The 21,482-nt window shown below is 43.7% G+C and overlaps 1 protein-coding gene and 1 non-coding gene across 11 annotated transcripts in view; one reads left to right on the top strand and one right to left on the bottom strand.

The window, feature by feature from the left end:
* LOC102751017 (protein ILRUN) overlaps window positions 1–21,482 on the top strand; it is a 92,397-nt gene that overhangs the window by 66,156 nt on the left and 4,759 nt on the right. For 2 of the 10 annotated variants that reach the window (XM_081828030.1, XM_081828031.1), the window contains 2 exons: window positions 6,016–6,344; window positions 16,163–16,296. The exons of 1 other annotated variant lie outside the window; for it this stretch is intronic. In XM_081828030.1, the coding sequence (XP_081684156.1) occupies window positions 6,016–6,344; window positions 16,163–16,249 (416 nt within the window). In that variant the 3' untranslated portion in view covers window positions 16,250–16,296. Of the gene's footprint in view, window positions 1–6,015; window positions 6,345–16,162; window positions 16,304–17,426; window positions 17,634–21,482 lie in introns of those variants that run through there. 7 more of the 10 variants (XM_081828027.1, XM_081828034.1, XM_081828029.1 and 4 more) reach the window with 7 other exon arrangements.
* Window positions 883–985, bottom strand: LOC115942282 (U6 spliceosomal RNA). The gene has a single exon (XR_004076883.1). It is a non-coding gene; the product is annotated as a U6 spliceosomal RNA (small nuclear RNA).

The raw sequence follows: 21,482 nt of genomic DNA, 5'->3' as shown, positions 1-21,482 counted from the left end.
GCTGAGACTTGCTCATAATACTGACCTTTGCACTGCTTCCTGTCTAGGAATGTTTCAGTCCATAGACTGGCAGTGCTCAAACTCTCCTTTCAAGCCTCTGTCACAGAACGTAGGCACTCTGTACTCAGCCCTCGTATGGAACTGAAATGTGAACCTACAGCTTGTAGCTCAGCAGTTGACTGGAGCCTGCGTACCTCTCCAGATCCAAGTTGTTTCTTAATCCTCAGGGTAAATATGAGGTTCCTGTTTGAAGATGCGTTGAGCTTTAGGAAGGATTCAAATCCACCACCTCCAAACCTAGATGTGACCTCCATGGTAGTCTTCCATGTGCATGCTGACTAAAGCCAGGCTTTGTCTCCTGGTTTTGTGGCATTCTTGTCTCACAGCTCCTTGGGACAAGCCCAAGGCGTTTGCTTTAGGGATCAGAAGCCTACAAGATTTCAGTCCTAGCCACAGTTTGAACCACTTTGAAGTGTCTTTGTAAACTGAATTTGTAAAAGTTGTGCTTTCTCAAGTCCCCTGGCCTTTTCCCTTGGGAAGCCCAGACCCAAGTGGAACATACTGATGTGGCAGATTATTGCTTTCTTTAAGTGACTTCTGTCTGCAGTTTGTGCAGGCCAGATGCGTGCTCTGGAAGATATTGGGCAGCTTCAGCCTAACATGCACAGCAAGATGATGGCTCATTGGTATAGTTGTTGCTGTTCCCTCTGAAGACTAGTAACTGGCCCTTACTGGCGGTACTGAGAAGGGGTTGCACATAGGAGTGAACTCATGTGTCTAGTTTGAATGGACGACTTGTTAGAATGAAGACATCAACATTGGCACGTTACTGTTGACACATTACTGTTAACTCCAGACTTTATTTAGATTTTTTTTTGGTTTTTAAATATGGAACACTTCATGAATTTGTGTGTCATCCTTGCGCAGGGGCCTGCTAATCTCTGCGTCGTTCCAATTTTAGTGTATGTGCTGCCGAGGTGAGCACAGACTTTATTTAGATTTTATCAGTTGTTCCATTCATGACCTCTTTCTGTTTCCGGAATCCAGTCTCTGGCACCACATTACATGTAGTTGTCTTGTCTTTCAGTCTCCTCTGATCTGTGACAGTTTCTCAATCTTTTCTGTTTCTCATGATCCACGACCATTTGGAGGAATACTGGCGGGTATCCTTTATAATGTACCCCAGTTTGAGCTTTTCCGATGTTTTCCTCAATTTAGACTGATGTTTATAGATTTGGGGAAGAATACTGCAGAGGTGAAGTACCTTACCAGGGGGTACCTGATATTTACATAACATCACTGATGATATTAACATTGGTCACTTGATTAAATTTTTGGTTGCCAGTTTCTCTGTTATAAAGTTACTATTATTCTCTTTCCCTGCTCTAATCTTTGGAAGCAAATCACTAAGTCTGTCTCACACTCAGGATAGGTTGGGGGATGTATAGAATTAAGCTCCATCTCTTAGAAGGGGGGAATATCTGCATATATTTGCAGTTCTTATGTAAAGAAATTTGTCTCTACTCGCCCATTTATTTATTTTTTTAAGATTTTATTTATTTATTTATTAGAGAGCGAGCGAGAGAGAAACAGCATGAGAGGGGAGAGGGTCAGAGGGAGAAGCAGGCTCCCCGCTGAGCCGGGAGCCCAATGCGGGGCTCAATCCCAGGACTCCGGGATCATGACCTGAGCCGAAGGCAGTCACTTAACCAACTGAGCCACCCAGACGCCCCTCTACTCGCCCATTTATTTAGTCATTTATTTATGTCACTATGGACTCATGTATATCTATTTTATACTTTTGAGTTATAATCTAATACTAGGTTATTTATTTTAGTGCCCAAATTATTCCGGCTTTGGCCAGAAGGAGCTCTTTCAGGTATCTCCTATCCCTATGACATACTCTATCCTTTTTTTTTTTTTTTAAACACTTTCTTACTTTCTGATACTACAAAGATATTCCAGGCTCATCTTATATTTTCCATGTCTTAGCCCCAGAATCAACCATTTCTCTGAGGAACTTTTTTTTTTTTTTTTTTTAGAGAATGCTATTCAGAAACCACTGGGCACTGGATATGTTCGGTGCTACTGGGCTGTCATTACTTTAGGCCTTCTCAGCAGACAGAGCTGGGTAACGTGTGTATGCATACTAACCTCTGTAAACAGACGTATCTATCATTGTTTCTGTGTTTCTTCATCTGTATATACATTAAGATAAACATGAGTTGATACTGATGTCTCTGACTTTAATCCAGTACCACAGAGTTCATTTTAGAATGCCTTCCTTTCTTGTTCATCTGTGATACCCTTCTTTAACAATGAGAAACCTTGCGCTCAGCATTTCACTGTTCATTTACTTATTCCACCCCAGTATACATGTACCCATGTTGTGCATGGGTTATAACCCATAACCCCTCAAGAAACAAATTTACCAGTTGAATATTGTACTGATTTTTAGCAATTCTGTTGTAGTGGACAAATCATGGATGTTTGTTCATGTTTATTATCATGTGATTTGATCTGTGATTCTAGCCTTTGGATATATGCAGTGTTTTTTAACATTCCTACCATAATCTGAGATGTCTTTGTACATCAGCATAGTTCATTAAGATTATGGAGTTGGGCTTCAAGTAAAATATTTTCTTTTCTTTTCTTTTTTTTTTTAAATGGGGAGCTTGAACTCATGACCCCGAGATCAGGACCTGAGCTGAGATCAAAGTTGGATGCCCAACTGACTGAGCCACCCAAGAGCCCCAAAATATTTTCCTTTTACTCTGCATTTCTGATAATCTAAACTTAAGAAATAAAAAGTTCATGTTCTCTCTTTAGTAATTTATTATACATTTCTACAAAAGGAAGTTTATATTTATTATTAAAGTTATGTACTTATTAAAGGTTTTATATGTAAAACGGACGAGTTGAATGAAACTATTTACAGTACCATTTAGTTCCAAAGTCCTGGCTCAGTGCTTTTTAAAAAACATCTTAAGGCAAGACATTCTAAAATCAGTTTCTCAATTTGCTTACTAAGCCCTGAATGTGTAGGCTTGGCACTTGATTCTACTTTATTGGCTACTTTTCTAGGACATCCTGTTGGCCCATTCTTATTATTGGCACCGAAGATCTTATATGTTTGTGGGTAAAGATACTATGGCCTGGGAAATGGGACTGACTTAACTATAGCTGTAGTTCCCCAGGTTCTTGGTTCCCAAGTTCCTGTTGAGGAAAAATAAGTATGAGTTGTAAAAGCTATTCTTTTTTTTTTTTTTTTTAAGATTTTATTTATTTACTTGACAGAGAGGAACACAGCAAGAGAGGGAACACAAGCAGGGGGAGTGGGAGAGGGAGAAGCAGGCTTCCCGCTGAGCAGGGAGCCTGATGCTGGGCTCGATCTCAGGGTCATAGGATCATGACCTGAGCCGAAGGCAGACGCTTAACCGACTGAGCCACCCACGCAGCCTTGTAAAAGCTATTCTGAGAGTTGAGCATTCTCAGTCATCATGTAAGTTGCCTTTAACTCGAAGTCTGATCTTGGGCCTGTCACTTCTACTTCCAGACCTCAGATCCTTTATCTAGAAAGTGCAGCCATTCCATTAGATGACCCCTAAGATTCCTTACAGCTATGATTTTATCATCACAAATAGTAAAATATGTGGCTGACAGTTCCTATCTCAGTAATTAAGGCATTCTGGGAAGAATTGGAAATGGTCAGCCTCTCTGAAACAAGCTTATTTGGTCCATTTTTATCACCCTTTTTACTTAAATAACACACTCATTCATGCACACTATGCATGGGATGAACACATTCTGAAACATGAGGGCTAGCAGTAGTACCTAGATGGGTTAGATTGTACCCCGTAGAGGGTATATTTTGCTATTCATAATGACCCATCATGGTAATAACTTGGGAGGATCAGAACTGGAGTGTTCACTGTTGGTGTTTATAAATCAGTGGTTTCTTAAATGACCTCTTTAGAGCTACTATGTAAAATCTGTGAGCAGTACAGAGGAACAGCCAAGGTGAGAGAGTGCAGTTGCTTACGTGTGATAAGGCCCAATGAATTGTATGAAAGAAGCTTTAGTTCTTAAAGCCAGGGCAAAAAATGTCTTTAGTCTCATATACTGATAACAGTCTTCTGAAGACTGTCCTTTCTCTTCTCGTAAGCATTTAGTTTCCTGAGCAAAGTGAAGGAAGCATATGACCTGTAACTGAGTATGTGAAACATATCAGGAATTACAAAAGGACTTTGGAAAATAGATGGGTGAAAGAGAAGAAGTAAGAACTAATATCCTGTAAGGTCGGGCATATCTATTGGGGGAAAATGAACAATAGAGTGAAGAGATGTTGCCTTTGGTTAGAAAGCTAGGCTAGAAAAGCATGGAATGAATCTCCCTCAGCTGCCTGCAATTGTTCTTTAAGGCCTACGTCATGTTGGTTTATGAGATTGACTTAGAGCTTTGAATGAAAGTCCTCTGACCCAGTATTCCTGGCACCGTCCCACATTTCCGAGTGAAGTGGCGTGCTGCACATCCTGGCTTACAGTGTTAACAGGTTGAGCTCCTGTGGCACTAGTTCACATGAGGATTCACATTTGCCGTCATGAGAAGTTGTGTCTGGAATGGATTACCATTCCTAGGAGTCATGCTTGCGCAGCTAGAGGCTGCAGAGTTGCTAATTCCAGAAGTGAACAGCAGATGTCACTGCATCTCCACTTTACTAGGGTTCTGGCTCCTAGCTGTTCACAGGCCACCAAGTTGTTAATGGAGTTCCCAAACCACTGAACACAAATAGAGTATTTATGGCCTTCATCAGATATCGAACCCAGATTGAAAACTGAGAATAAGCACGGCCCAAGAGGGTTTTCCTCAGTTTCTTTCACTATTCTTTTTAGTGTTGGTGGTTTTTTGTTTTTTTTTCCTATTCTTAATATTATCTGTATTTCTGTGTAGGTAACTGATGAAATTTATTAGCCTTTTCTTATCAACCATTCAGCAGTTATTTAGGAGCCTTGGACAACTTTTCACATTTGTTTCAGCTGGGTTACACTTAAAAGCTTCTTGGCCTTTCTGTAGTGGTGCTTTTTAAAAGATTTCCAGCAGGAAAGTTGATGTCACTGTTCTCTAAATTGAGGTGCAAACATCAAAGGAAACTGTCTCTTTATTCTTCTGTTTGAACCCTTAGCTTCGGCAGTTGAGGAAATAACTGAATTATGACCAAAAGTCCTGCGGTGTACCTTTTTAAAACAAATCTATTATGGTTTCAGTGTAGATGGTGGGGTTTCCCTGTATGACAAAGGCAAAGTGGTGTTAAATTGGATTATTTCAGAAAGCCTGGGACATACTAAATTTTTGGTATCCTTTGATCACATAGATCATTAGAAAAGAAAATCCAGGTGATATTTGCCTTAATAGTCAGGGTTAGTGCTGGTTTTCACATGTGTCCTGGTGTCATTATTAATTGTTTCCCCCTTTACTCTCAGTTATCCTAGTTTGGATAATATGTTGTTACTCTAAATTGCTCAAAGAGATGGGGGGAAGAGGGTCCTTGATAAGTTGCAATTCTAGGAATTATAAGTATTTTTTGGCTCAAGAATTATGCCTGCCCTGAGTTTTCTAAGTTACATACATTCAAGCTAAAGCAAAAACCACAAAAAGCTTATAATTCCGGGAAAACAGTTTTTAGGTTTCTATGTATAGATCATTGTTCTCTGGAGCAGTGATTTCCAAATATGGCTGTGCATCAGAATCAACTAGTAACCTTTTAACAAATACTTTCATGAGTCTTACCGTAGACCTGTACTGAATGTGCACTGGAGTTTGAATGTGACATTACCAACAATGTACAAATGCATACAGTGCAAATGTACTGGGCTACTTTGTCAGCTTGCTTTTAAAATTAGCATATAAAAGGACATTGCTTCCTATGGTTTGGGTGACATTTGGGGTTTCTGGTGGTGGCTGCTTTGGACCTTGAGGGTATGCCTGTCATTGACATGAGTTGCCTTTTTGTTTCAGATGTCATCTGGGTGATTCTCAGTGTGGAGGTGGGTGGACTTTTAGGAGTAACACAGCAGCTGTCATCTTTTGAAACGGAGTTCAACACACAGCCACATCGCAAGGTAGAAGGAAACTTCAACCCGTTTGCCTCTCCCCAAAAGAACCGACAATCAGATGAAAACAACTTAAAAGACCCTGGGGGTTCCGGGTTCGACTCGATCAGCAAAAACACATGGGCTCCTGCTCCTGACCAAACCGAGCAAGATGAGAATAGACTCTCACAGAACTCTGTAAATCTGTCCCCCAGCAGTCACGCAAACAACTTATCAGTAGTGACTTACAGTAAGGTAGGTGCCCTCGGAGAAGAGGAGAAGGGGTAGGTGGTGGGCCTTGGGACTTTTGTGATACCCTTTCATGGCAAACCTAGAAGCCTAGAATGTTCTTTAAGACTGCTTAGCTCTCCTGCCAACAGCAACAATACAAAAACCTACCCCTTCTCCCCTCCCCCCCCCATCTTCATGTCCTGTGGATGTTACTTTATCCACATTTATAATTTACTACTGTCTCTCTGCTCTGGTTTGGGTGTTGAAAGAACAAAGTTATTTACCTTTAGCATTTAAAAAAAAAAGAAAGCCAAAATATCACCAGCTCTCCTTCCAGTGTAAATGTATACTAAACCTAGAACAACAACATGCCTTTGGAATCTCTTCCTACTTTGTTGTTTTTGTTCTTGTTTTGGCTTTGGGTGGGGCTTTTTTTTTTCCCAAGGAAAAAAGACAAAGTCTATTATTTATCCTAAATATTGTTGTTGGGCTTTTGCTTTACTTAGCTTGTTTGCATGTCTTCTTGTAGATGTATTTTCAGTCTCTTATGGCCCATCTGCCTCCTCACCCACAACCCAGAGTGGCCCAAGTGATATTTTGACTTTTTATGTGTGGGGCAGTAAGTGAGAGAATTGTTTGTTGAGTTCACCATGATTTTAAATATTCTGATTGTTCTGAGACATTCTTCTGGGTGTTTCATTTCTTGACCTGCTTCTCTCCTTGCTAGCTGGTTAAACAGTGTCTTCCACAGTCTGCTAAGGTGATGATGGTTCTTGGTTGTTGGTTTGGGTTGGTTGAGTAAAGCCCTGATGCTGAGAGCTCACTGTTCTAGGTGTTTCGTGTGGCGTGGGCCTGTGAGCATTCCTGTGCATTCTCCTCTGATGAATAATGCTGTGTATTAGGCCCAGCATCCCCCCTGTACAATCCTAAAACCATTAAGTCTGCCGTTGGGTCATGTTGGCATTTACCCTCAAATTTTGAAAAATAAAACTGATGTTTATTTGAGGGACAAATTGCTTGTCTGTTGTAAGAATGGTATTTTTTCTGACTAGTGCTTTATATATGGTCCAGATCAAGAGACAAATTAAGAAAAGAAACCTGATGATGTGAATCCTATTTCTCCACACAGTCTAGTAAGAGAGACTTCATTCACTAGTGGTGTAACAAAGGATTGATTTTTTTTTTGGTTGTTTGGATGGTTGTTATAAAGGATTCTGTGGAGTCACGTTAGTTGTACAGGATATAAGAGAAGTTAATCGGCAAGACAGTAAATTGCCTGTATTTGAGTTAAGACTTTACACTACAATAAAAGGCTTTTCCTCTAAGCTCCTGTTTCTCCAGATTTCTCCTCCTTAAATTTAACCATCCAGAGTATGACTGTTCTAGGTGGTAAGTGAGCCAAGCCCTAGGGTAAGCATGTCCTGTTAGAACTGGAATTTGCAGTTGAGTTTAATGGGAAGATGCGAGTTGCAGGAGGCAAAACCAGTTGCTCCAGTGCTTTGTATAATGGAAGCCCCCTTTCCCAACTGTGAGGTGCCTGGCTCAGTAGTCATTGTGGTCTTAGGAGATGGCTGGTGTTCTTGGCCAGGGCACTGCACTCATCTTCCTAAGTTGTGAACCTCTTAGTTGTTTGCAGTTCCTTTAGGGACTGATGCCTTCTCGCCAATTCTGTGATGATTGCCCTGGCCTTGGGAGTGAGAGCTGGGATGGGGTTGGCAGAGAGTCAGAAAGGATTACGTACCAGCCTTAGTTGAGGTCCTACCATTTTTTTTTTTTTTTTTTAAGGACTGTGCTATGGTGAGGCTAGAGGCTATTGAGATTTTTTGAGGTTGATGAATTCATGGTATGTTACCTAGTTGGTTTTTTTTTTTTTGTTTTTTTTTTTATGAACTCTGTAGAATCATTTAGAAGTAGTATTTGCAAGAACCACAGAGGAGGGGCGCCTGGGTGGCTCAGTCATTAAGTATCTGCCTTCAGCTCAGGTCATGATCCCAGGGTCCTGGGATTGAGCCCCGCATCGGGCTCCCTGCTCGGCGGGAAGCCTGCTTCTCCCTCTCCCACTCCCCCTGCTTGTGTTCCCTCTCTCTCTGTGTCTCTCTCTGTCAAATAAATAAATAAAATCTTAAAAAAAAAAAAAAAACCACAGAGAAAGGTTCTTATTGGAGATAGATGATATTCAAGGAGACTATTGGCTATAATGCATTGAAAATGTGGCACTTAGGTCCCAAAGAGAAACTGGAGCCTCCCTTGTTTCTTTCTTTGCTTTTTTTTTTTTTTTAATATTTTATTTATTTATTTTTAGAGGTGGGGGGAGGAGCAGAGGAGGAGGGAGAACAAGTCGACTCCTCGCTGAGTGAGGAGCCCAGTGCAGCGCTCCATCTCATGACCCTGAGATCAAGACCGTGAGATCATGACCTGAGCCGAAATCAAGAGTGAGATGCTTGCTTAACCAACTGCACCACCCAGGCACCCCTTCTTGTTTCTTAATTTAAGCAGACTCGTATTCAGAATGCACTTATGTGAGCATCTGGCAATTTCTCTGAAAGCATTTCTTGTTAAAGTTGAGTCAGCTCCACCTCTTAAAGCTCCTTAGGAATAGGGTTAGGGTGTAGACAAACATCACTAAGTATTTATTAACACTCTGTGCACTGTTTAGGTCAGCGTACATTGATCAGTGGGAGACTTGAAAAATAAAAGAAGTTGCCCCTATCAGCGAGCAGCTTACAGTATGGTAGGGGAGATGAAACATGGACGCAGCAATTAGAGAACAATTCAGTCAAAAAGTCTGGAGAGACAAGAACACAGTCAAAATGTGCAGTTTGTGTGTATGGCTGTGAATTAGAGTTAGGGCAGAGAGGAAGAAGAGATTGAGTTGATGGAAAGGGCTTTTCAAAGGATAGATTTGGAAAGACAGGAAGGACAGTGAACAGTTTAAGTGCTGAGGGCAGAATGCGTTAAGAGACGTGTGGTCCGGAGATATGGGTGATAGACAATGAGAGGTGGGTTCAGTCATTTGCAGGGCTTTCCTTGGAGGAGCAGTGGATGGCATCATCACAGATGGCTTTGACAAGAATTGGGACTGTACTTAAATGGATATCTTAAAGCAGAGCTTATTCATAATCCTAGACATTTGTGTTTGACTTGAGAATATAGATTTGTTTATTTTTAAAGACAGGCGTGCTTGAGTCTGCTCAAGGGTATACTTGAAGGGTATAATTGAATCAGTGATGAGGTCAGGTATACCAGAGTTAGATTTTAACTCTTCCTATGTGCCAGATGTGTTTCCATGGACTTCACATGGATCATCTCATTTTTTTGACAGGAAAACAAAAGCTCCAAGGGACTTAGGAACTTGCTCAATATTACATAGCTGTTTGAGAGGCAGACCTGGGATTCCAGTCCAAGGTGCCACATTACTAAAACGTGTCTTATTAGTAGGTGAACCTGGGCTCTCCCTGGATCTTCCTGTTGGGCTCAAGGCTATGTTGAGTGAAAGCATTTACTGAGTTGATGATCAGTATCATCAAGGAGTGAAAAACAGCAGGGTTGAAATAAGATAAGTGGCTCTAATGTAAACTGAAGATTGCTCATGGCATCTTCTTTTTGAAGACTTACCTTGTTCATTGAGTCTTTAAAGTAGTGACTTCTTTTCCTGGTTAGTAAAAATAAGAACTTGGGTGCAGAAACTTTGTGGTGTTTATAATAATTAGCACCCTTTTATTTATAAGTGAGTGGAAAGAATGAAAGAAACCCCTGGGCTCTAGAGTTGGAGCATGTGTTTTCAGTTCACTCCAGATGCCATCTTTATGGGGAGGAGAACCTGATGCCCTGGTGTCAAGGATCAGAGTAGACAATAGATTTGACTTAACTCTAAAGAAATTCCCTGTCTGCCATTAAGGCTGGAAAAGAACATGATGCTCTTGAAAGCCCATGACCATGGCTATAATAGGCACATATGGCTTCCTGCTGCCTCCATAGTTACAGTTTAACTTGCTAAGGTTGGTAGGATGAAATGAAAAGATTGCTTCATGCACCTGCTCTATGAGGGCTGCATGGTATGTCAACATAATGGCACATATGTCAGTGCCAGGAACTGGACACCCCGGGAGTCCTTCCCCAGCTGTACTTGAATAACCATAAGCTGTCCGGACTCTGTGCTCTGTGTCGGGGGGGAAGCCCTGGGTGGGAATGCCAGCTCTAGCTCCATCCCACAACCCAGAGGGCCTGGCCCCTCCCTGTGTGAGAGCTGTCAGAGGGAGTCAGAAAAGTAAGTATATGCTGACCTGCTCCAAATATTCATAAATCTGACTCCTCGCCTTTGTTAGAAATTGGCTGACCTCCTTGTCGGCTCAGTTGTGGCTGACCTGTCCCATGTGAACAGTCAGATCAAGTATTGATGAACGGTAGGTGCTGTTTTACTGAGCCCTTTTTATGTGATTAGCTCAAGAGCCTCTGAGGACAAAGAGTCACAGTAGGATAGGTGCTCACTGTGTTGACTCAAGCTGGTCTCGCCATGAATTCTAGCTCTCTGACTCATCCCTGGAGGCCAGGATAGCTTGTTTGGACGGTGTGAGAATAGTAAAAACACAATTTATAAAAGTGTGGAAGGAGAAAATAAGTCCTGTTAAAATTAAATGCTTTTTTTCCCTTATTTGGCAGTATTTTTTTTAATCTCTAAATGTTTTCTGAGAAGGCCTTACAGAGGAAAAAGACACCAAACGGTCTGATTCAGGACAGATGATAATAAGAGTATGGCTGTCGAAAACCAAGGGGCTGTACTTGAGGAAGGCCAAATGCTTCGCTTCCTTTCTCCAAAAAAAAGAGTAACAATTTACCCTGGGGGAGCTGAAAAGAATCCCAAACTCATTTATTTTGTTACTTAGCCTATGGCTCCTATTTTGTGTTTGTCCTTACTTTAAGTAATGTTTGGAGCTGGTATATGTCATGTACTCCTCCTTTAAACTGGATTACGGTCTGAGCCACTGCTATTACTTCCGCCAAATGCTGGTTCAGAAGGAGAAACTTGTTATTATCTTTGTGGGGAGGTTCATCGTGCTCCTCCAGCGTCAGCCACTGCCGAGTGCCGTCTGCCCTGCCTGCCCACATTCCCACCTGCTTCTCTTCCTGTCTCTGTCTGACAGCCACCCTTGAGTATGTTTTGGATCTGCAGCTAGAGCAGGAGTCAGTCTGCTTTTATTGCATCGGAAGTCAGCTCTCTCCCAACCTGCTGCTCTCTCTGTTGACTAAGGCATAGAGGAGTTACTTTCCCTCCATTTAGGTGAGAGTTTAGAAATCATGGTAGAGGTTACCGGGGGAGGTTTGCACAAGGCAAATCTTTTGCTGTGTGGGCCTGAGGATATAATGGCTGGTGGATCTTATTACCTACTTTAAAGTAGCCAGTCAGTTTAACATCATAATAAGGCGTGAGTTTGGGGTGCCATAATGGAATTGGGTTCAACATTTGCCCAGTTCAGAGGGCCCTGAATTTGACCAGAAGGCGGGTGGTTGGTGTCTGTAGCTGGTGGGCTCATTGGTTATGTGAGGGGCTAGAGGGCAGTGTGACCTTCCCACTACCATGAGACTTGAGTTTTTGCTCTCAGATGCTGACCCTTTCGTGAAAGGCTTAAAGGTGGTTGAAGGAGAAGCTAGAAGAAAAATTTGCGTCACTTGGTATTTTATCCAACTTTGTTTTCTTCTGGCAAGGGACGGGTAGCAAAAGCACAGGACACCCAGGCAGAGGCCAATCCGAATGCAGTAATCAGAGCTATCAAACTACCATTTATTGAGCACTTACAATGTCCATGCACTGTGCCAGGAACTTTTTAAATTTAATTTTTATTAAAATTATCAATGTAAGGAGCCAAGTAGTTCTACAAAGTTTATTACACAAACACCGGTCACTCCCTTCCTCCCCACCCCCAGCATTTGCTCCTCAGAGGCAGCAGGCTCAGTGTTCGATAGGCATTACTTCATTTAGTGCACACGACAGCACGTGGTGCGGGGGCTGCTCTTTTCCCTCCTTTACAGTTGCTGCGGCGTGAAGTACACAGGTGCTGTGATTTGCTCAAGGTCATGCAGCTAGCAATGGTAAAACTAGGGTATGAACAAAAGCAATTGTTTTTGACTCCTAGCCTGCTCTCTCAACAGTGTACTACATTGCTTCCCGGTCATAAATAGTGTTCAAATTCATATTCTTACCAGCTGAGCTAACAGCTGTGGGCTAGGGAGAGAATGCTTTCTATAATATAGTGTTATATTTCACCTGAAGATCAAGCCAATTATTGACTAAATATTATGTGACTTCTCTACTACTAAGCCCCCTCCCCTCACAAGCTATTATGGCAACTATAGAAACCAGTCTTTCTCTTTAGCCTCCCAAGGGAAAAGAAATCCCTAGAACCTCCATAGTTACTTGGGTTTAGATTTTTGTTGACATTGAAATTTCCATTAAGTCACTCTTGTGACAGCAACACCTATGTCTCTTGAAGTCACAAAGCCTGTCTGTATTCTCTGAAGTTTTACTTTTCTGGAATGAACTTAAAATCTCCCTTTGAACATGCTTAATACTTTAGAACTAGAACATACTTAGGGGCTACCTTATCCCCTTTAAAGTCATTTTATTTCGGGACGCCTGGGTGGCTCAGTCGGTTAAGCGGCTGCCTTCGGCTCAGGTCATGATCCCAGGGTCCTGGGATCGAGCCCCGCGTCGGGTTCCCTGCTCTGTGGGGAGCCTGCTTCTCCCTCTCCCTCTGCCTGCCTCTCTCCCTACTTGTGCTCTCTCTCTCTCTGTCAAATAAATAAATAAAGTCTTTTTAAAAAAAAAAGTCGTTTTATTTCTGCAAAAGCTATCTAGAGAAAGCGAATTTTAGGCAAAGGGACAGCCAATACAAACCCTGAGGTTGAGGTTTACCTGGTTTGTTTAAGGAACAGAGTGAAGGAAGAGGAGAATAGAGAAAGATAAAGTCAGAGGATGGAAACCAGATCATGGAGGGCCTTGTGGGCCCTTCTAAAGCTTTGCGCTTTTGCTCTGAGGGGCAGAGGAAGCCATTGAAGGGTTTTGAGCAGAGAGATGATAAATAAACCCCCTGCCTTTGGAAGCAGGATGTAAGAGAGAACGGAATAAAGATGACACCAAGGTTTTTGGCCTGAGCACTAAAAGGACGGAATTGCCATCAATGGAGAGGGGAAAGGCTATGGTAGAAGTGGGGAGAGGGTGGCACCTGGGTGGCTCAGTCAGTTAAACGTCTGCCTTCGGCTCGGGTCATGGTCTCAAGGTCCTGGGATCAAGCCCCACGTCAGGCTCTCTGCTCAGCGGGGAGTCTGCTTCTCCCTCTCACACTCTTTCTGTGCTCTCTCTCTCTCTCAAATAAATACTTAAAAAAAAAAAGTGGGAAGAGGTCCAGAGTTCCACTTGGGACACACTGGGGATTTCTTTAAATATCCAAATGGAGATGTCAGGTACCTGGGCTGTTGTCTATCCAAGTTGCATATAGAGTTTAGGAGAGAGGTCTGGGTGGAGATATAAATTTGGGGATTGACGTATGGATTATATTTAATGCTGTGAGATTGGCTGCAGTCCACTGAGTGTAGAGCAGGGTTTCTCAGCCAAAGTACTAAGACTATTGACACTTTAGGCCAGGTATGTCTGGAGGCAAGGAGTGGGGGGTATCTAAATGCATCATAAGATGTTTAGCAGCATTCCTGGCCTTTACCCAGTACACGGCATAGTACCTCCCGAACCCCAAGGGTAACAACCAAAAATATCTCCAGACATTGTCCACTGTCCCCTGGGCGGGGAGATGACAAAATTGCCCTACTTGTGAACCATTGGTGTAGGCAGAGAAGAGGTCCAAAGACTGGAATGGGCTTAATACTGTCTGTCTAACATGTAAACAAACCACTTCATGTTATTCAAAGCACATTTGCTGTACTTATTCTCAATTCATAACAAGCTCATGACTTCTGTAGTTACAGTCTTCATTGGACAAAATAATACGGCAGTCGTAAGTGACTTGCTCACATTCACATAGCAAATTGGAGGTGGAGCATGGGCTGGAACCCAGGGATCCAATGTGAGTCCAGTATTTTTCTAGACCACACTCTGATGAGGTTTGCTGGCAGAAGCATAGTCTGTTGGTTGTTCCCTGAAGGTAGTTTATACACCTAGTGTCAGGTTGTAGAGACGTCCTCATTCATCTTTAAGAGCTCCAGAAGAATTTGTGACCAGGGAGGAAGCAATGCAGAACGGAGGAACCTGCCCCATTCGCTTGCCGATTAGTACGTTCTGTACCAGAAGGGGATTGTCAGGAAACTGTGGCTTAATGATATTACCATGGCTCTCTTTTGAAAACCCAGAGGAGCCAGGAAAGTCCTCCCAGCCTTGCTGGTGTTTGCATTGGCATGGGTCGTGTGTGCGTTTTAAAAATAAATTAAGCAAACACTATGAGCTTTAGAAAATGTCTTTTGTTGTTTGTAACATTACTGTCTGAGAATAAGAAGTATCTCCAGGAACTCTCCCTTTTGTACCTCAACAGCTTCAAAGCTGTTCAGCTCCATTTTATTTGCTTTGGGGCTCTGAGCATTGTTTTAGACTGGTCTGACGCTGGGCAGTCCTGTAGCTGAAACACAACCAGTGTTCCCAGGATTGCCAGAATATTTTATTTTGGTTGTAAGGGTGCGTTTTCTTTCCTAGGCTCTGAATTTCGCATTTTAATTTATGGTGGAAGTTCTGAAAGTCGGACTAGTGAAATTACAGGTTCAAACAGATAAATGAAATTCGGAAGTGTGAGAATTTGTATAGATGCTCAGGTTTCAAATAACTTGGTCTCAGCTAAGTCCGCTGTAACTGTGTTCTAGCAGAACAGGTGCGAAATGTGAGGTTACGAGCTGGGAGCTATTGGATCTCAGGGGGAAAACATGGGCTTCCTTAGAGCTCAGCTGCAAGGGAGACTTTTTCCAAAGCTGTGGACACATCCACTTGCAAGGCTTGAGGGTCTTGGGCTTTTTGCTGTGATTTCATTGCCCAAGGGCCAATTTAAACTGTTTGCTTTATACAGAGATAGCTTTGATATTACTGGGTTAATAAGAGAGGCCTCCTAGGTGCTCGACCCATCCTAATCCTTATCTTCAAAGAATTTACTGTCTGATTACATACATGTGACTAGCTCATAGGAAAGACTAACAACCAGTAAAGAAGGAGTATATTGAGTTCCAGTTGACTTTTAAGTAAGTGTTCATATGAATTTGGAGGACGGAAAAGGCAGTGGTACCTTGGTAGATGATAGGCTCAAACTAAATTGGAGGGAAGAGGAACCCCACGTAGGAAGGCCCAGAGGCATCCACAGGCAGGGTGTGTTCACGGAACACTGGCCAGCCTACCTACAGTGTACTTAAAGAGGGTGGAGCGAATTTTGAAGGAAGACCTTTGAAAGCCAAGCAAAGGAGAGCCAATGTTTAATGTGCAAGGAAGCAGAGTGACAATACTCTTGAGCCAGGGTAGTGGCGAGATGATAGCAAATATGGCTGCATAAGACCAAGGAGAGTCCATTTATTCTCCTACCTCAATCAGCCAGACGTTTGGGGGGCGGGGGATTCTGTGAATTAATTGTAAGAGAGGAGAGAGAACACAGTAGCTTGCAAATAAGGGGTAATTGATGGAAGGTTACAGGAGTTTGGATGGAAATTCTAAGAGGAAGTGGGAGCAACAGCCTCACCCAGAGTGCTTTAGCAGAACCCCCACGGTACAGCCGGCACCAGTGGTGGCAGGGCTAGGAACTTGGATGAGCTGCTCTCCTTTTGGGTAACCTCGCCAGTGAGACTCTTACCAGGTCTTTCTTCTTCAGGAGGTTCCTCTACCCCGGGCGATGACCACGAGAGAGCTGTGTGTGCCAGCCTCATACCTGGATTCTAGCACACTTCCTATTACATGAGATTTGGGAGCTAGAATTCCGAATTGCAAATAACTTTTTCTGAAGTCTTTACTGAAAGGGGAAGTCCAACCCAGGCAGTATCCTTCATCTCTTTGTTGTAGAACTTTAAATAATATGTTTTCATTCACAGTGATGTTTGAGTTTTATTCTTTATGGTGATTTTCTTGATTTGCCACGGGTAGGTGAATGCTCTGGGAGTTGCCTTTGGCCATGGGGAGCTCTGGGTGGATGGAAGACTGGAGGGAGGATGGAAAGATGGGTGATGAAGGGAGGAAGAATGAGGGTGGCATGATAAAGGATTGGATGGATGGGTAGAGGGAGGATGGATGGATAAATGACAAGGTCCCCAGCAGGACTGTAGAAGTCAGGAGCAAAAGAAAAACTGTATTACAGAGGTACATATAAAAAAATGGTTTTGCAGGGCTTTTTAAAAAATAAATTCGGGCGCCTGGGTGGCTCAGTCAGTTAAGCGACTGCCTTCGGCTCAGGTCATGATCCTGGAGTCCCGGGATCGAGTCCCGCATCAGGCTCCCTGCTCGGCAGGGAGTCTGCTTCTCCCTCTGACCCTCCTCCCTCTCGTGCTCTCTGTCTCTCGCAAATAAATAAAATCTAAAAAAAAATAAAATAAAATAAAATAAAAAATAAATTCATCACACTTTATGACTGAGTCAAGCTTTTGAGCAGTTTTGGCACAGGCAGAAAGAAGACTGTGAACGGAGCCTGCCCCATGATCGGCCCTTGTGCATAAAAATAAGACTTCTTTTCTTTCCTTTGGCTGGTTCTCATACTCATCCTCAGCCAGTGCATCAAATGTATCTTTGAAATTTGGAGGACTGTCCCACGAAAGTGGCTTGAACACCAGTATGAAAGCGTCTGCCGCAGTTCCTGTCCCGCTAACGTGGCCCTGCTCTTCCAGTAGGAAGCCGCCTTGAGCCTGCAGCAGCCATGGGGGGAAGGGTCCCTTTTGCATCTTCTTGAAACCGTCCCTCCTCGCCCTGCCCCCCGGGACTCCAGTAGAGACTTGATTTTATTTCTGATTAGTGAGAGACTAACAGGACTGTTGAGGGCTCGGGCAGTCGAGCCAGCCATGTGAGCAGGGCCCCACCAGCCCGTGTTTGCGGTACAGGATCAGGACAGAACTTAGTACTAAAGCCTGTATTCTTCTGTCTGCATTCAGTGAACTTAGTGCTGCGAAAGGAGCACTAGACAGACGCAGCGCTGACCAGGACTGGCCCAGGAAGCGAGGAGGAGGAGGGCCCGGCGGTGTTAACCTGATGCTGCCATCAGTGTGCACCCGGAGAGCCCTGCCATGCACGCTCCTTCGTGTTAACGTGTGTGAACCTTTTTCTTTCTTTAAATCACAAATAAAAGCAAAATAAAGACAGGTGTGTGAAAGTCTCCATGTTGTGCTTTATCTAAACAACTAGCTTTCAGATAGAAAAAGCGTACCCCAAAAAGCCCTTGTAAGACACTCTTGTTTCAAGAGGCTTTTCAGCCTTCTTTTTTCCTCCTGGAATGTTAAATGTGAAAAAACAGATGGCTCACCAGGGCAGAGTAGCTCACTGTCATTCCCTCATTCGTGTTACTAATACTTGAGGCTTACTGTATGCAAGGCATAAAGAATTGGCAGAAGCAGGTTCCACCCTCTCCAAGGGCAGTTTGCTCTCCTGATAGCCCCGCACTTCCTGCTGTTGAAATTGATGAAGAAACTTTTTAAAAATATGCTAGCTGAAACCGAACTAGTCTCCAGTCTTTTTAGTACTTTAGCTTGCAGTTAGTGTTTTCTCTGAGTGACAATTTTTAGTACTGTTTTGGAAAAGTTACTTTGATTTCGCCATAATTTTAGGAGAACTTTTACAGGTGCACACTCACATGAGATCAATGATAACCAGATCACTGGCGGGTCCCCAGTGATTTTGTGAAAAATCAGAGATTATTTTTAGGTTTGCTTGAGAACAGAATCACAACTACTGGATCTTAAATTGTCTTTTTTAAAGAGATTGTGGTGAATGGGACTGAGCTTATGTTTATGTCTTTAAAAATATTTAAAAATATTTGAGAATATTAGCCAAATTATGGCTCTCAGTCATTTTTCCATCATGGAAGTGCAGTTCAGGACCTGGCCCAACTACTGTGATGATTCGGCTGGCTCGAGGCCAGGGTCTTTTTCCCAGACACCAAGGAACAGAGAGGCACCTCTGTCTTAGCTGTTCGATATGGCACTTCTGTGCTCTAGGAGGGCTTACCTGCCCTGTAGCCAAGTAGAACTTAGGTCCCAGGGCTCGCCACTACTACAGCTGTTGAGTGAAAAACGGGGAAGGCTGAGCACACAGGCGACACCTCAATCACCGTGGACCGAAAGGCTATCTCTCCTTTGCCAGGAACACTTTCGTGTTCCCTAGCAGATGTAGCCCTTTTTTTTTTTTAAGATTTTGTTTATTTATTTGTCAGAGAGAGAGAAAGAGAGCATAAGCACAGGCAGAGGGAGAAGCAGGCTCCCCGCTGAGCAAGGAGCCTCATGTGGGACTCCATCCGAGGTTCGAGTTGGGATCATGACCCAAGCTGAAGGCAGATGCTTAACCGACTAAGCCACCCAGGTGTCCCAGATGTAGCGTTTGAAAGCCTTGGAAACTATGCAACTCAGGTAGGCCCTGGGGAACTGGCCTTTAGACCTAGAGTCAGATATAGGACTTCTCTTCAGGGTTTGATTATTCATACCCTCTATTAGCATGGATAAATCCAGCCTTGCTGCCAGTCCCTAGGTGGTGAGAAGTGATTCCTCACAGAGAGAAGCGTAGCCTTCTGCATCAGACTCCTGAGCTTTTCAATCATCCGATGGCCACAGTTTTCACTTGAGTCAGTTTAATTCAGGGCTCTGTGGTAACTACCATCTGATGCCTCTATCCCTGTTTTCCTTATTAGAAGAGGCACAACTGTTACAGGAGAGGTGTCAAGCGATGCCAAATTAGTTAAAATACTTGGCATTTGCTTTTCCTGTGGATGGAGGTTGAAGAGTTCCTAGGCCCCAGAAGAGAATGGACACTATCTCTATTGCCAAACCCTGCTTTTAGTCTGGGGTTAGAGACATTAGCCACCAGAACCTGTTACACTGGGTATTGGAACTCCAGTGGAACCTGAAGTGTGGATGGGCCTCCCATTTCCAATATACCTCCATCCTACTGTTAGGAAAGACACTTCCTGCTTGGCCTCCTGCCATAGGACGCCCTGGACAAGCTGTTCTTGGAATCTCTGCCAGGCTTTTCCTCCACCACTGGTATTGCATTGCCTGTGTTCTGTGATCCATTTGTGATACCTATAATCCTGCATGTGGGGAGTCTAGATGATAAAGTGGTTTTGAAATAGAATTGGCTCCCTCTCCCTTCCTCGAAGTGATGATAGTTAATTGGGTGGGGTGGGATGGGGTGGGTGGGAAGAGAGTTTATTCCCAAGCCACCTTTCTGCACCAGAAAAACACCAACAACTTCCAACATGCCATTCTCTGGGTGAAAGGGACTTAGGTAGCGTTTTTCCCCCAAAGGCACAGAACCTCAGCCACTAAGTTAGAGGGTCAACAAATCCATAATCTAAGCTAGTTACATACCTCACTGAATGTCCGAGGGCCAGGGCACTCACGTGGAAATCTGAAAATGCTCATCATGCCTTTGTGTCTCTCTCTGCCAGTTGCATAGGACCATTTTATTTATCTGTAAAATGGAAATGTGCAATAGCTCCTTGGCAAAGTCACAAACTCCCTTCTCCAAGCATTCTAGATAAGTCAAAAGGCTATTACTTGCATTATAAAGGCCCATGTGAAATGTGTGGAGCTTTGGTCTGGAAAACAGTTAAATTTAGGGGAAAATATTTCATAGAAAACAAATGCTGTTTGTTTTTCGGGTTTTCTTCTGTCTGTGCATTTTTTTTCCTGCACAGAGACCTTTGAGCATTGTATTGGTTCCAACTCTTGTGGGAATTCTAGGCCTTTATTGTTTCCTTGGATTGTTCCAGATGAACAAATGCTGGGAAGTACCAAGCGCAGCTTGTTTTAAGCTTCCATACTTGCTACTTCTGGTGTGTGTGACCTCCGACCAGGCCCTGCAGGATGGAGACTGAGAGCCCTTCGGTCCCCCAGCCCACCCTTGTTAATCAGGTGGTACATAGCTGCTGAGATGGTCCCAGCCTCAGCTTGTGTGCTGGAGGCATAGTTCGCTTGGGGGCTGGCAGACACGTGGCCATTTTAAACACCACTGTTCTTACCATTTCTGTGCCCTTGTGTGGGTTCCCTCTCTGAGTTTGGAGATCTTGGCTTGTCTCAGTGGATCTTTGTGAGAATTACAGAGAATATGGTAAAGTGCCCCAGCAGCAGCACCTGGCGTGTAGTTGATGCTGCGTCCACGTTGGCCTGCCCCTCCCCCAGATTCACCCAGTCGGGATTTTGTGTTCAGTGATAACCACCAAGCAGCTAGAGACATACTTCTGGTCTTTTGAGGCTTTATGTGGGGGAGGAAAAAAAGCAAAAGCGATTTCAGTGCCTTCCCCTGAAAACACTATAGGAACTTTGATCTCATGTTTCCTTTTCTTGGCAGCTTTGACTTCTGGCCTAAGCATGACCAAAGGGCATTCTTTCTTGGAGTCCTGTTTTTCAGCCTTCTGAGCCAGGCACTGTATTGACTTCTAGAACTTTAAATCCTGAGAAGATTTAGAGAGGAACCTGAGCTCCTCTGAGGGGAAGGGACCTCACTCAAGGTCACTTGGTGAGCTGGTGCGAAGCTGGGAGTAGAACCCAGATCCCCTCCCAGTTCTCCATCTACATCCCACTGCAGTGGAAACAGGAAGGGTCTTGCATCTCTAGCCTGACCACCTCCAGAGAGCCCCGCCTCTCCTGGGACCTGGGACCTAGGAGGCTGTGACCAGATGGATGGCATGACCCCCAGACACTTGTGTCCCCCAGGCCAAGCAGCTATTTTATTTTTTTATTTTTTTTAAAGATTTTGTTTATTTATTTGACAGAGACACAGTGAGAGAGGGAGCACAAGCAGGGGGAGTGGGAGAGGGAGAAGCAGGCCTCCCACAGAGCAGGGAGCCCGATGCAAGGCTCGATCCCAGGACCCTGGGATCATGACCTGAGCCGAAGGCAGACGCTTAACGACTGAGCCACTCAGGCGCCCCTAAGCAGCTGTTGTAAAACTTGGTTTTGGAAGGGCCAATATTCCTGTGACTCAAAGGTGTCTGACAC

This window comes from Leptonychotes weddellii, chromosome 8 (assembly GCF_054177405.1).
Source record: "Leptonychotes weddellii isolate Sample4059 chromosome 8, ASM5417740v2, whole genome shotgun sequence".
Lineage (NCBI taxonomy): Eukaryota > Metazoa > Chordata > Mammalia > Carnivora > Phocidae > Leptonychotes > Leptonychotes weddellii.
This window is presented reverse-complemented; position numbering and strand designations above follow the sequence as displayed.